The sequence below is a fragment of the Lepus europaeus genome, chromosome 23 (genome assembly GCF_033115175.1).
Source record: "Lepus europaeus isolate LE1 chromosome 23, mLepTim1.pri, whole genome shotgun sequence".
Lineage (NCBI taxonomy): Eukaryota > Metazoa > Chordata > Mammalia > Lagomorpha > Leporidae > Lepus > Lepus europaeus.
Genome location: NC_084849.1, coordinates 27217673 through 27231884, shown reverse-complemented (window position 1 = coordinate 27231884; position 14212 = coordinate 27217673). Strand labels below are relative to the sequence as shown.

The 14212-nt window shown below is 66.5% G+C and overlaps 2 protein-coding genes across 4 annotated transcripts; one reads left to right on the top strand and one right to left on the bottom strand.

Moving 5' to 3' along the window:
• Nucleotides 1–40: 40 nt before the first annotated feature.
• LZTR1 (leucine zipper like post translational regulator 1) lies at nt 41–11623 on the top strand. Its single transcript, XM_062182043.1, has 21 exons — nt 41–299; nt 689–751; nt 2878–2934; nt 3249–3328; nt 4039–4147; nt 4504–4587; nt 4868–4925; nt 5361–5500; nt 6011–6212; nt 6554–6709; nt 6933–7043; nt 7425–7517; nt 7620–7715; nt 8049–8214; nt 8461–8630; nt 9025–9181; nt 9473–9599; nt 9689–9838; nt 10316–10421; nt 10506–10586; nt 10675–11623. Exons 1-21 carry the CDS (start codon nt 100–102, stop codon nt 10789–10791), a joined length of 2523 nt encoding a protein of 840 aa, XP_062038027.1. The 5' UTR covers nt 41–99; the 3' UTR covers nt 10792–11623.
• THAP7 (THAP domain containing 7) lies at nt 11606–13783 on the bottom strand. 3 transcript variants are annotated; one of them, XM_062182044.1, is made up of 5 exons: nt 13704–13783; nt 13449–13528; nt 12909–13064; nt 12458–12598; nt 11606–12393 (listed from the first exon to the last, which is right to left on the bottom strand). In XM_062182044.1, exons 2-5 carry the CDS (start codon nt 13526–13528, stop codon nt 11838–11840), a joined length of 933 nt encoding a protein of 310 aa, XP_062038028.1. In that variant the 5' UTR covers nt 13704–13783; the 3' UTR covers nt 11606–11837. The 3 variants fall into 3 exon arrangements, with proteins under 3 accessions (XP_062038028.1, XP_062038029.1, XP_062038030.1); XM_062182045.1 differs by lacking the exon at nt 13704–13783 and adding an exon at nt 13661–13702; XM_062182046.1 differs by having other exon boundaries at nt 11608–12372; nt 13449–13742.
• Between the last annotated feature and the right edge of the window lie 429 nt (nt 13784–14212).

The window sequence follows — 14212 nt, the reverse complement described above, 5'->3', positions numbered from 1 at the left end:
GCCGCTCGCGTCGGCGCAAGGCCCGTCGGGAGATGTAGTCCCTCCGGGGCGGTGGCCGCAAGTGCTGTGGCCCCGGTGGCCAACCCGGCGGGACCCGGGATGGCTGGGCCGGGTGGCTCCGGGGGCCCGATCGGGGCCGGGGCCCTGGGCGGTGGCGCGCGGTCCAAGGTAGCCCCAAGCGTGGACTTTGACCACAGCTGCTCGGACAGTGTGGAGTACCTGACACTCAACTTTGGGCCGTTCGAGACGGTGCATCGCTGGCGGCGCCTCCCGCCCTGCGACGAGTTTGTGGGTGCCCGGTACGGCGGCGGGGTTCAAGGGGGTCCCAGGGCGGGGTCCAGGGGCGAGGCCGAGACGTGGTGTTCCGGGGCTGCGATCTGGAAGTGGGGATGACGGAGATGGTGTCCGTGGGACGGTGTCCGGAGCTGGCGAGGGTGTCGGGGTGGGGTGGGACACCTGCGCAGAGTCCGAGAGCTGTTGATCTGGTGGGTCTCGGGTTGAGGCGGTCCCTAGGGGCCCACGTGCAGAGTCCTTTGGGAGGGGTGGGTTAGGTGTCTGTGGATCCTGGCAATTGTAACCTGCCATCTAGGTCATGTGGCAGTCCCCATGCATAGTTCTGTTCTTTGGGTGCCCCACCCATCCACCCAGGACCCTGGCCTCACCAGCCATCCCATTTCTTTCTTCGCAGCCGGAGCAAACACACGGTGGTGGCTTATAAAGATGCCATCTATGTATTTGGTGGTGACAACGGGTGAGTGATTGTGACTGTCAGGGTATTTGGACCAGGCAGGGAGAAGCATTGTGGGCTAGGGCTTGGGCCCTGTGCACGCGGGAAGCTGGAGTGAGGAGCAGAGCTGAGACTTGAACCCTGGTGCTCCGATGTGTGATGCGGGCATCCCTAGCAGCATCTTTTTTATTTTTATTTTTATAATTATTTTATTTATTTGAAAGAGTTACAGAGAGAGGTAGAGCCAGAGAGAGAGAGAGGTCTTCCATTCCCCAAATGACTGCAAGGGCCAGAGCTGAGCTGATCCCAACCCAGGAGCCAGGAGCCTCTTCCAGGTCTCCCACGTGGGTGCAGGGGCCCAAGCACTTGGGCCATCTTCTACTGCTTTCCCAGGCCATAGCAGAGAGCTGGACTGGAAGAGGAGCAGCCAGAACTCGAACCAGCGCCTATACAGGATGCCAGCGCTTCAGGCCAGGGTGTTAACCTGCTGCGCCATAGCGCCGGCCCCTAGCCCCCTACTCTGTGTCCACCCCACCGTTGCCCAGTCTGTCCCCTCCTTGCACTGGGCCACGCTGGCTGCCCTACTGCATGTGCACTGCCCTGGCTCTCCCCTGCTGCCCTATGATGCTGCTTGTGAGACCCTCCCTGGCTACCTGGGCACACGGGCAGCCGGCCCCTCCCCTGCTCTTCTTCACTGTCTCCCTTGGTCCCTGTAGCACGTAGACATTGGTGCTCCCTGCGTCTCTGTATCCCAGCCCAGACAGCGCAGGGTTTGTCCACTGAACGTATGAAAGAAGGGAGATCCCACCCGCAGGTGTTAGCCAGAGAGAGCGGGAGTGCCAGGGCAGAGGAGGTGTTAGTGTTCTGCCCAGGGCAGTGGGTGGGAAATAGACCCCTCCATTCTGTGTAGCAGGCAGTTTGTGTGTGGCAACTGTGTAGCAAGAAGCCCAACCCTTTCTGTAAGCTGCTACATACAAAGTGTCAAAAGACAAAAGGCGGTTGGCTTTTATTGGTAATTCGAAAATCAGTACAACTTGTATCATACAAACTCGGAGGAGCAGCCACCGTGGCTGGTAAAACAGGGAGTTTTATAAGGTTGGGGCCAGGGCACTAAGCCACAGACAAGAACCGGGCTGGGTTAGGCGTAGGTTGCTGCGGTTTACATTTTTGGTGACGGTGACAGTGCAGGGGACTTGGCTGTGATGCTGACTCAGGTGCGCCGGCTGCACCTGTTTGGGTATCTCTCCGCTTCCTTTGATTTTCCGTTTCCGAGGCGTTTAGCAGGAGTGAGGCCATTCTGGTTTGGCCTAGCGCAGGAGCTCAGTCTGAAGCAGTGGCCTCCCAGGATTCTCTTTAACAATGGGGACGCCAAGAAACAGGACGCAAACTTGCCTTTCCCTGGGTGCAGTTTTTTCCCCTGGGTGTGCCAAAGAAAGGTGGCTTCCTGGGGTATGAATCAGGAAGGGGTGGCCTCAAGTTCAGCTTTTTAATCTCCCAGGCTGTTTCATCTTCTATAAAATGGAGGTGGGGAGCACACATCCCCCCCACCATGCACCCGCCTGGTGTGCGGGGCTCCTTACCGAACTGGGTCTCCACAGTGGGTGGCAGGGACCCAAGTACCTGAGCCATCACCGGCTGCCTCCCAGGGTGCGCATTAGCGGGAAGCTGGATCTGGAGTGGAGGTTAGGGCTTGAACCCAGGCACCTGGATACAGGATGTGGGTGGCCCAGGCAGCGGCTTAACCCATTATGCCGCCTGGTTGCTACATACGTAAGAAGGTGAGAGAGAAGGACAGGCACCTCCCGGTGGTGCTCTGCGGTTCTGGAGGTTGCTCTGAGTTCTGAATGATGACTGGCCTGGGGGTCGTCTCGTGCCCTCCCATCTGCCTCTGGGTGGGCACCTGGGGGGTCGGGATCATGCTCTTGCCTGTGTGGCAGCCCCAGTACCCACATCAGCAGGGAGAGGGGCTCCTCTGTGTCACCGCTCTCGTCCCTTGGGCATTAGCTGGTTGCCTGGCTCTGGCCAGGTCCCCGACTGGGTCAGTGACTCAGCCAGAGGAGACAGCCCTGCCAGGGGCCACATGCAGTGCCTGTCTGAAGCTCTGCCGCGTACACCCAGCCAATGCCACCCTGTCTCCCACTGCATTTCAGGAAGACGATGCTCAACGACCTCCTGCGCTTCGACGTGAAGGACTGCTCCTGGTGCAGGTGCGCGGCCCCAGAACCCCGCCCTCTTCCCAGTGCACAGTGGTGCTTATAGGAAAGGCAGAGTTACAGAGAGGCAGAGGCAGAGAGAGAGGTCTTCCATCCGCTGGTTCACTCCCCAGATGGCCACAGTGGCTGGAGCTTCGGTGCCTGTTCTGTTGTTGTTGTTGTTGTTTCCTTATTGCTGCTTTCCTGAAAGCTCTTGTAATGGGACAGGTTTCACCTTTAGAATACCCAGATGGAGGAGGGACGTGCAGGGGGTGTGGTCCGGGTGGCCGGCCCCTTGCTGACACCCAGTACCCCTGTGCCTGCCCCAGGGCCTTCACCACAGGGACCCCACCAGCACCCCGCTACCACCACTCGGCCGTCGTGTATGGGAGCAGCATGTTCGTGTTTGGTAAGGAGCCCCGCACCCCAGCGCTGGGCCCATGGATGCCCTGCCCCCGCCAGCGCTGGGCTCGGGCATCTTGGCACCCGCTGCACTTAGCCGGCTCCTGCCCTGGATGCCAGAGCCCTCGGAATTGCTGCACTGGCTGGGAGCCCCCTCCCCCTAACCATCCTGGATTCCCGGGGCTAGGTTGGGAGCCTCTGGGACTGGCCTGGGTAGGGCGCACAGTCCTGTTCAGCTGTGTGTCCACAGAGCCCGGCAGGCAGCAGGTGCACTTAAAAATTACTTATCTGAAAAAGTAGAGAAAAGGGAAGGGGACAGAGAGAGAGCCCTTCCATCTGCTGGCTCACTCCCCAAATGGCCACAACGGCACAGGCTGGTCCCAGTCAAGGCCAGGAGCCTGGAACTCCATCCTGGTCTCCCACGTTGGTGCAGGGGCCCAAGCACTTGAGCCATCTTCTGCTGCTTTTCCCATATGTATTTGCAGGGAGCTGCATCGGAAGTGGAGCAGCTGGGACTCAAACTGGTGCCCATATGGGATGCTGGCATCATAGGCGGCGGTGGCGGCTTTACCCGCTATGCCACAGCGCCAGCCCCAGGAGGTGCCCTTTAAAGATGGCCAAATTGTGTTCCCCTCACGGGGGGTAGGGGGTGGTGGGGGGGTGTTGAAGACTTAAATTCTGCCTCTGGGAGTGACTGTGGCTCACTCTTGCCACCAGGGGGCTACACTGGGGACATTTATTCCAATTCTAACCTGAAGAATAAAAACGACCTGTTTGAGTACAAGTTTGCGACCGGCCAGTGGACCGAGTGGAAAATTGAAGGGCGGTGAGAGACTTGTCGCTGGATCTGGTGGGGTCCTGGGTGGCAGCGGGCCTGTGCGCTGTCCCCTGTGGCATTTGCAGAAGCTCCGAGGACCCCAGCGCTTGCTGCCAACTGCTGCCCTCAACTGCTAGCCACTTGGGGGGGCGTGGCTTTGTGGCACCCCTGGTGGCCGTGGGAGGGGGTGCTGGGCTGGGTGGGTGACTGATGACTGAATTCCTCTCCCAGCTGACGCCTGGGTCCCAGTGCCCTGTTCTGAGGTCCTTAAGGCCTGCATGGCAGGTGCCTGGGGCCCTGCCTTACCTCGTGGCTGGGTCCTGCCCGGTGTAGCCTCACTCCTGGTTTTGCCCCTGGTGCTGCAGGTTGCCAGTTGCCAGGTCGGCCCACGGAGCCACGGTGTACAGCGACAAGCTCTGGATCTTTGCTGGCTATGACGGCAATGCCAGGTACCTCCTCCGGCATCCTGGGGGATGGGGCTGGGGAGGCGGAGCCTGGTGGGTGTCAAACTCCCCGCTGTTGGGGTCTTCTCAGGAAGGGGTGTGTGGGGAAGGGTGTGTGGGCAGACGGCAGGGGTGGGAGGTGGGGGCCAAGGCCGCTGGGCGGCATCCTGCAGCAGGCCCGTGGTCCCTTGAATCGCTGGATGGAGTGACCCGGAGCGGGCCGAGTGAGGGGGTAAGGCAGGGGACAGCCAGTCCGCAGGGCTCCTGATCCTGTGTCCCACTGCAGGCTGAACGATATGTGGACCATTGGCCTCCAGGACCGGGAGCTCACCTGCTGGGAGGAGGTGAGGGCCGCAGGGTGCTGGGGTGGGGGTGGGGTGGGGGTGGGGCCGATGCTGCCTGCTTCGCCTGCTCGGCCGTCCCCAGCGGCACCTGTGGCAGTAACTTTAGGCTGCACGGCTTGGATGGGCAGAGGCACCGGCGACACACGGGATCGGGGGCCTAGGCCAGCCTCGCTGGGGCGCAGAGGGCCCGGTGCCGTCCGGTGCCCTGTGCGCGGCCGGTTTGCCCCAAGGCTCCGTTGGCCTGGAGAAAGGCCTGGTTCCCGCGGCTTCTCGCTCACCCTCTGGATTTGAGGACCGGGTTAGGTGGGTGAGATCGGGCCCTAAGCGCTTCTGCCAGGCTTCCCCCAGCAGGGATTGTGTGCGCGGTGGGGGCGGAGCCTGAGCCGCCCTCCCTGCCCTCCCTGCCCTCCCTGCCCTCCCCGCCCTGCCCGCCAGGTGGCGCAGAGCGGCGAGATCCCGCCCTCCTGCTGCAACTTCCCGGTGGCGGTGTGCCGGGACAAGATGTTCGTGTTCTCGGGGCAGAGCGGCGCCAAGATAACCAACAACCTCTTCCAGTTCGAGTTCAAGGACAAGACGTGAGTGCAGCCGCGGTGGGCCGTCCCCGCTGAGCTCCCAGACACTCGGGCGCATAGGGTGGGGGGCAGATAGACGGGGCAGGGATGTGCAGGCACCCCCACCCCCGAGTGTGTATGTGTGTGTGTGTGTGTGTGGAGCAGATAGACCACAGCAGGGATGTGCAGGCGCCCCCGCCCCCACCCCCGTGTGTGTGTGTGTGTGTGTGTGTGAGACCGTAGGTAGGGGCTAGGCTGCAGGATCATCTGACTGGGCAAGGTGACCTGGGAGTGCACCTGTCTGCACCCCCCCCCCCCGGCCCTGCTGCCTGCTCCATGGCTGGGGGGGCTGGGGCAGGACGGTTTTCGTGGACTGCATGGACCTGGGCAAGGCTGATGCCCGAGTGCCATGGGGCCAGGGCTGCCGCGCTGTGGGCTGGGGGGCTTCCCAGCAGGGGCCTGCTGTAGGGAGGCTGCAGGGGGAGCCGAGTGCTGCTCCCTGCCCCAGCACTCGTTCACCATCCTGTGCCCCAGGTGGACACGGATCCCCACTGAGCACCTGCTCCGGGGCTCCCCGCCACCCCCCCAGCGGCGCTACGGGCACACCATGGTGGCCTTTGACCGTCACCTCTATGTGTTTGGGGGGGCCGCCGACAACACGCTGCCCAACGAGCTGCATTGCTACGACGTGGACTTCCAGACCTGGGAAGTCGTGCAGCCGAGCTCTGACAGCGAGGTGAGCGCTGCCAGGTCACGGGCGCGGGGCGGGGGTGGGGGCGGGGGGCTCCCCGGGGCATCCCAAACAGCCACTGGACACCAAGGAAAGGCTTGCATGCTACCCCCGGCCCGCCCAGCTCTGCAAGCCTCAGGGCCCTCCCGGGGCTCCGGACAGCCCCAGGAGCACGGCCAGGACGCCTGGGACCCCAGGACTGGCGCCTGACCCTCGGGCCCCGAGTCTATCTGCCTCCTGCAGCCTGCAGGCTTTTCACATCGCATGCCCAGCCTCTCTTGGGAAGCCCCTCAGCCCAGGGCTGGGCCCCTCGCTGCCCTGAGCCTGCGTGCCCCCCTCCCACCCAGGTCAGCGGGGCCGAAGTGCCAGAGCGGGCGTCCGCGTCCGAGGAGGCGCCCACTGTGACGTCTGAGGAGCGGGGCGCCTTTAAGAAGTCCCGGGATGTGTTTGGCCTGGACTTCGGCACCACCTCTGCCAAGCAGCCCTCCCAGCCGGCCTCCGAGGTAAGGGCCGGGGCCCCTCAGTCAGGCCCCATCACCCCTTAGCCCCGCTCACAGGTGGGGGCACCAACGCTCCAAGAAGCAAGGAGGCCCCTGCCCAGGCTCAGCCTCCGGGGTCAGCACGGGCCCCTGAGCCAGGTGCTGAGTTGGGGAGCCCTCTCCCCTCGTCGTGGCCACGCACGTGGTGCGTTGTGCCTTGCCCCCTGCTGACTCGCCCCGCCCCCAGCTGCCCAGCGGAAGGCTCTTCCACGCGGCTGCCGTCATCTCGGACGCCATGTACATCTTCGGAGGCACCGTGGACAACAACATCCGCAGTGGGGAGATGTACCGGTTCCAGGTGGGGCTCACGGCAGAACCGGTGTGGGGAGCCGGGTCCAGAGTGGCCACTGCCGGCCCCTTCCCAGGCTGGGAGGGACAGGGGGTCAGGGTCAGGTTCCTGCAGGAGCTCAGGGCGTAGCGGTGCGGCCAGCATGCACACAGGTGTCTGGGCAGAGGTCTGGTGCGGGCCCGTGGCTGTGGCGGACTCGGGCGGCGGCTGCTCTCTGCCAGCCAGCCATGATGGCCAGCCCTGCTGTCTCTGGTGACCCGGGGTGTGGGCCCGTGGCTGCAGCAGACTCGGAGGGCCTGTGGGGTGGGCGGCGGCTGCTCTCTGCCGGCCAGCCATGATGGCCAGCCCTGCTGTCTCTGGTGACCTGGGGTGGGGGGTCTCCTCCCGCAGTTCTCCTGTTACCCCAAGTGCACGCTGCACGAGGACTACGGGCGGCTGTGGGAGAGCCGTCAATTCTGCGACGTGGAGTTTGTGCTGGGCGAGGTGGGTGCCTTTCCTGCCGTGCCCACGGGGTGTAGCCGGCCTCCCAGCAAGCGCCCAGGTTGGGGGTCGCGAGCCTTCAGCCACGCATCGTTGTCCGTACAGAAGGAGGAGTGCGTGCAGGGCCACGTGGCCATTGTCACTGCTCGCAGCCGCTGGCTCCGCCGGAAGATTGTGCAGGCGCGGGAGCGGCTGGCCCAGGTGAGGTGCCCATCACCCGTGGGGTGTCTTTCAAGGAATCCCCCCACTTTCTTCTTTTTTTTTACTTCCACCTGCGGGTTCACTCCCCAGATGGCTGCAATGACGAGCTGGGCCTGCCCGAAGCCAGGAGCCGGGAGCTTCTTGCGGGTCTCCCATGTGGGTGGCAGGAGCCTGAGCCCTTGGGCCATCTTCCGCTGCTTTGCCCAGGGGCATTGCAGGGAGCTGGATCGGAAGTGGAGCAGCCAGGACCTGAACCGGTGCCCACGTGGGCTGTCAGCGGCTTAACCGGCTGTGCTGGGTGCCAGCCCCAGGGACCCTTTCTTTTCCCCACAGAAGCTGGAAGAAGAGGCGGCCTCGGCTCCCAGGGAGGCCCCTGGTGCGGCTGGGGCTGGGGCCCGGCTGCCTCTGCTGCACGTGGCCATCCGGGAGGCCGAGGCCCGGCCGTTCGAGGTGCTCATGCAGTTTCTCTACACCGACAAGATCAAATACCCGCGGAAAGGTCCGCCCTGGCTGGGGGGCGGCGCGGGGCGGGACGCGGGGGGCGGGCGCAGGCAGCAGCCATAGCTCTGCACACAGATGGGGCTCGGAGGCCGCGGTCTGCATCGTGATTAAGGCAGCTGGAGGGTACCTGACGCCCCTCACTGCCGCGTTCCCGCCTGGCTGCTCGTGAAGGGAGCCCCGGGCCCCTCCCCCTCCCTGCCCCTGGCCTCGCCTTCCTCGGGGTCTCAGGGGCTCTTGGGTGCAGGCCACGTGGAGGACGTGCTGCTCATCATGGACGTGTACAAGCTGGCGCTGGGCTTCCAGCTGTGCCGCCTGGAGCAGCTGTGCCGGCAGTACATCGAGGCCTCAGTGGATCTGCAGAACGTGCTGCTAGTGTGCGAGAGCGCCGCCAGGCTGCAGCTGAGCCAGCTCAAGGTGGGCGGGCGCGCTCGGGCCACACCCCCGGGCCACACCCCGCCCTCCCCGGGGCGTGGCTGGGGCTGGGCGTGCTCGGGCCACACCCCCGCCCTCCCCGGCGTGTGGCTGGGGCTGGATGGGCTCGGGCCACACCCCTGCCCTCCCCGGGGCGTGGCTGGGCCATGCGGGCTCTGGCCACAACCCCTGCCCTCCCCGGGGCGTGGCTGGGGCTACACCCCCGCCCTTCCCGGGGCGTGGCTGGGGCCAGGCAGGGGCTGGGCGGGCTCGGGCCACACCCCTGCGCTCTCCCCCAGGGGGTGCCTGAGCCGTGCTGGGGGGGGGGCTGGGCCATACCCCCACACCCCCGCCAGGGCCCTGGGCTGATCTGCCTGTCTGCCCGCGTCCGCCCCAGGAGCACTGCCTGAACTTCGTGGTGAAGGAGTCGCACTTCAACCAGGTGATCATGATGAAGGAGTTCGAGCGCCTCTCGTCTCCACTCATCGTGGAGATCGTGCGGCGCAAGCAGCAGCCGCCCCCTCGCGCGCCCTCGGATCAGCCCGGGGACATCGGTAAGGAAGAGGGGGAGGAGTGGGGAGCCAGAGGGGGCACCTGCCCGGCCTGTGGCAGGGGTGGGGTGGGTGTGGCGCTGTGGGGTTCCCGGGGGCAGAGGGATGGAGACCCGCCAGCCAGCCCGGGGCCCAGTGAACCGGGGAACCTCTTGCTGGCCTAGCGGGAGGTCTCTGGCTGGAGGCGGCGACGCCCATGAGGTCCCAGGGCCGGAACCCGAGGCTGCCCCCTCACTCTGGGTGTTTGGAGGCACCTGCTCAGGGTCCCTCCACACACACCCCCTCCCCCCCCAGGCACATCTCTGATCCAGGACATGAAGGCGTACCTGGAGGGGGCGGGCGCAGAGTTCTGTGACATCACGCTGCTGCTGGACGGGCACCCGCGCCCGGCGCACAAGGCCATCCTGGCCGCCCGCTCCAGGTGGGTCGGGGGCGCGGATGGGAGGGCAGCGGGCCCCTGCTGCGCGCGCTGGGCTCCCCAGCCTGAGCCTGCGCACTGCGCACCTGCAGCTACTTTGAGGCCATGTTCCGGTCTTTCATGCCCGAGGCGGGGCAGGTGAACATCTCCATCGGGGAGATGGTGCCCAGCCGGCAGGCCTTCGAGTCCATGCTGCGCTACATCTACTACGGCGAGGTGAACATGCCGCCCGAGGACTCGCTGCATCCTCACGACCCCCGTGCCCCCGGGTGCCGCTGTGGTGGGGGGCGGGGCGGGGCAGCCTGGGCCTGCTGCCTGGCGCGGGAGGATTGCCCAGGGCTCTCCCAAGAGCTCCTTGGAGCAGCCAGGAGAGACGGGTGGGTTCCCAGTCACGGCTCCAAGCAGCAGGCCAGCAGAGTGGCTCCTGAGCCTCACTCCTGCGCGGCCCTGAGCTTGCGGTGTGGAGGGGCCCGGGGACAGGCAGGTGTCCTCGGTGATGGCACCTGAGCAGACGGCCCAGCCATGCGTTTCCCAATCTGTGCGCCCATCTGTTGGGTCTCGTGTGCACCCTTTGAGCCCTAGTGGTTCGTAGCCTACTGAGAGCTGGGTGTGGGCTGGAGCCCTGGCCCCGGGCATGCATGGGGCTGCAGCCACACTGTCCTGAGTGGGAGGACGTGGTCCCTTCTCCTGTGGCGGGCGGCTCCTTAACCAGCCCCCAGCTACCTGTTCGCGGCCCCCTACTACTACGGCTTCTACAACAACCGGCTGCAGGCCTACTGCAAGCAGAACCTGGAGATGAACGTGACGGTGCAGAACGTGCTGCAGGTAGCGCCCCCGGGCCCGTGGCCCCACTGAGGGCGGTCAGGGTGGGGATGGGGGGACAGCACCTCAGGGTCCCTGCTGTGGCAGATCCTGGAGGCGGCCGACAAGACGCAGGCGCTGGACATGAAGCGACACTGCCTGCACATCATCGTGCACCAGTTCACCAAGGTCAGCCCTGTCCTGGAGGCCCTGGCCCGCCCCACCCCCCACCCCCAGCCGGCCTGCCAGCCCGTGTGTCTCCCGGCCACCTCTGCAGGTCTCCAAGCTGCCCACGCTGCGCTCGCTGAGCCAGCAGCTGCTACTGGACATAATCGACTCGCTGGCCTCCCACATCTCCGACAAGCAGTGCGCGGAGCTGGGCGCTGACATCTGAGGGCTCGTAGCACCCTGCCCTGTGTGGACAATGACTGCCCTGGCCATGCAGTGTGCTTGTGACAGCTGCACCTGCTGGGCCAGGGAGCCCCGCCCCTCCAAGAACAGGTGTCCCAGGGAGATGGTATGGCAGACCCCTCCCCACCTGGCACCCTCCCCTGGGTGGGGTTGCCACGGGAGGAGGCAGAAGACGACCAGAGAATGTGGCTTTGCGAGGCTGGGCCTTGCCCCTGTGGCCTGGGTGTTGTGGATCCAGGCGCTGGGTCCCATTGCCTGTTTTGGGGAGAGGACTGGCAGAAGGGCTGTGGCTCTGGAGTCGGCCTGGCCACCCTTGGAGCAGCTTGTGAGCGGAGACCAGTGAGGGGCAGGTGTGGTGTGACCCGAGCCGTGATGGGGCCAGGCCAGCGCGTGTGTCCGGGAGTGGGGGCACCACTCTGCCTCTCCTGGCTGGCAGGACCCCATGGGCAGATGAAGGGCTCTTCCCTCCTCTGCCTGTGCCCTGCACAGCTGTAGCGCCCAGGGGGCTGTGGGCAGGTGGGCAGGAGGCCCCGAGCCCCCAGCAGAGGGAAGCAGAGCCAGGAAGCCAGGAAGGAGCCTGCAGCGGCGCTGGGGAGGAAGCAGCAGGCAGCTTGGAGTCCCCCTTAGCGGGCCACAGAGCCGGCTGCCCCAAAGCTTCCACAGGCTGCGGGTCTCACCACATTCCTGGCGGGCTCATCCCAACCCCCTTCCCCAGGGCTGGCTTTGCAAACCCCCACGGTGATCCGCAAGGCCCGCTCATCACTGCCCCCCACCCCGTGACTGTGAATAAATGAAGTGACCGTCTAGAGCTGGAACACTGTGTCTGAGGCCAGAAAGCTTTCAGCTGGGTGGCGGGTGGCACAGGTGAGCCCCTGCACTCTGAGGTCCCAGGGTGAACCCCTGGCAGCCCAGCTGCCCCACCCGGGCTGGGCGGTGGGCAGGGGCCCAGTGTTTGAGTCCCAACCGAGCTAGGCAACAGCACCTCCTGGAACCCACTTTATTCCGGCGTCCGGCCACGCCCTGGCCCCCTCAGGCCATGCTGCTGCCCAGCTGCATGGCGAAGTCCTGCACGTGGTCCTTCAGCGTCTGCCGGGCGTCGGCCTGAGCCCGCTTCTCCCGGGCCCGCTCCTGCTGCAGCTTGGTCAGCCGCAGCCGCAGCCGCTGCTCCCGCCGCTTGCAGGCTTGCAGCTGCCGCTGGGCCTTGTCCAGGGCGTCCAGGGCCGCCTCGGCCCGGCGCTTCCAGAGCAGGGCGCTGCCCACCTGGTAGCTGTGCTCATTCTGGATGTAGGCGCCGGCAGGGGGCGGCAGGCGCAGCATGTAGGCGGACGGGGACACGGGCCGCGGCTCCAGCGGCGAGGGCTGCGCGCTACAGCCCGCTTCGTCTGCCTGGGCGCCCAGCGGGCCCAGCAGGTCTGAGAAGGGGCTGTTCAGGCCGGGCTCCAGCCTCCCGGCGGGCGAGGCTGGCAGCGTGGCGGGCGCCGAGGCCTCTTCCACAGGGAAGCAGCTGACGTCGGCCGGCGTGGGTGGAGAGAATGGGGTGGTGGGCCCCCGGCCTTCGGCGCAGCTGCGGGGACAGAGAGACAGCCTGACAGCCAGGCCGGGCTGGGGGTGCGCTCCGCGGAGCTTCCGGGCCTCCGCCCCGCACCTACCGCTTCCTGCATCGCCGCAGCCTGCTGACGTCCGGGGGGCCGGGCGGGTAACCGTGCCCTTTGCTCTTGGCGCTCCGGCGCAGCTTGGAAAAAGACTCAAAGATGGTGGGGACCGCGCCCTCCTTCAGCCTGTGGTACCCACTGTGGGGAGGAAGCAGCCTGGTGAGCCGGAGAGCGGGTGCTGCCCCCCACACCCCCGCCGCACGGTCCCAGCGCTGAGGGTGGCAGAAGGCGACACCACTCTTCCCTGCACGGCTCCCGGAAACTGAGGTGTCTGGAACATTCCATCAGCAGCCCCAAGGGATTCCTGCTGGGGGGGCTGGGCAGCGCTCATGGGGGTAGGGGGGCTTTCCCGGCCCGGCCCTGCCCGTCCTCACGCCGGCTGCTCGAGGGACCCTCTCGGGAACACGCAGCCGCCCCGCCCCGCGCGGGCCTGGCCAAGGGGGCCCACCTGATTCCCACCAGCTCAAAGCAGTTCTCTTCGAAGTGTTTGGAGCAGAAGTAGATGTACTCGGATGCCGGGTCCCACAGGCCCTGGCCGCTGGGGTCCAGCCGCTGGCAGTTGGCCAGCCACAGGCCTCGCCTCGGGTTGTCCTTCTTGGGGAGTCTGCGAAGCCACCAACCAGTGCGTGCGTGAGTGCCCGGCAGTTAGAGCAGGCCCCGCAGCCGCACCCGCAGCCGCCGAGACCGGCGGGGTACGCGCGGGCCCGCCCGGGCATGGGGACGGCTGAGGCCTCGAGACGCCGAGGCGGCGAGCTCAGGGAAGGGCCAGAAAGCAACGAGTCCAAGCCTGCTGGACCCCGCCGCGTCCACCGGCCTCAATCCCTCCGGAACCCGCCCCCCCCCACACCGCCTTCGACCGGCACGCGCCACCCACAAGTTCAAATCTCACCAGCGCCCGAAAAAGGTACGGCGCGCATGCGCAGGCGCGGCCCCAACAGGCGCCTGCGCAAGGGAGCCCCCGCGCGCGCCACGACGCACGCGCGCTGACCTGTGGAAGGAGATGCCGCGGTTGCGCGTCTCGCGCGTGTCCCGTGTGCAGCAGCCGGCGGCGGAGCAGTGACGCGGCATCTGGGGGAGAGGTGGGAGCTAGGTCGCGGGCGGCCGTCGGGGCCCCGGCTGGCCTCGCGCCCTCAGCCGCCGCCCGCACAGGGTGCCCTGGCCCGTCCGGGGCTCCCGCTCCCGGCCCGATCGCGCCCAAACCCAGTCACAGCCCGAGTTCTTGACTCCGGTCGGCGGCACTCACGGTCTCGCCATGGCTGCGCCGCCGAAGTCTCGCGAGGGGTGGCGCGCGGCGGAAGTCGGGACCATAGAGACTCGGGAGCGGGCGGCGCCGGAAGAGGGCGTAGCGGGCGCGCCGCGGGGCGAGGGCGGCCGTCGCGCCTGCGCCGTGGTAGTGCTTTGGGCTCCCGTTGAAGTTCCCGGTTACGGATGGGGCGGCTGCGGCACGGGCCCCGGCCTCCTCCCGGAAGGCCCCTGACTGAGTCGAGGGTCCCGTCCCCGGCCCGCAGAACCGTGCTGAGCTCCTGGCGGCGCCGGAGACGAGGACTGGAGGGGAGGTGGGCGGGGCTTTCCGTGCTCCGCTCGCAGGCCGGGGCGGGGCTCCGTGGCTCCACCCACGGGGCGGGGCCTGGAGGCGCGGGCTCCGAGTGCGGACGAAGCCTTTCCCTAGTTCGAGTCCCGGGAGGGGCGCAGGGACTGAACTTGCACACACGCTGGGTAAGCTCACGGGAAACAGTCGCACGGCTCTGCCCG

Coding starts and splice junctions, on each gene's coding strand:
- LZTR1 (XM_062182043.1), top strand. CDS start 100: ATGGCTGGGCCGGGTGGCTCCGGGGGCCCGATCGGGGCCGGGGCCCTG. Junction 300..688: donor GACGAGTTTGTGGGTGCCCG/GTACGGCGGCGG, acceptor CTTTCTTCGCAG/CCGGAGCAAACACACGGTGG. Junction 4,148..4,503: donor GAGTGGAAAATTGAAGGGCG/GTGAGAGACTTG, acceptor CTGGTGCTGCAG/GTTGCCAGTTGCCAGGTCGG.
- THAP7 (XM_062182044.1), bottom strand. CDS start 13,528: ATGCCGCGTCACTGCTCCGCCGCCGGCTGCTGCACACGGGACACGCGC. Junction 13,065..13,448: donor CGCGGCATCTCCTTCCACAG/GTCAGCGCGCGT, acceptor GTGGCTTCGCAG/ACTCCCCAAGAAGGACAACC. Junction 12,599..12,908: donor TTTGAGCTGGTGGGAATCAG/GTGGGCCCCCTT, acceptor TCCTCCCCACAG/TGGGTACCACAGGCTGAAGG.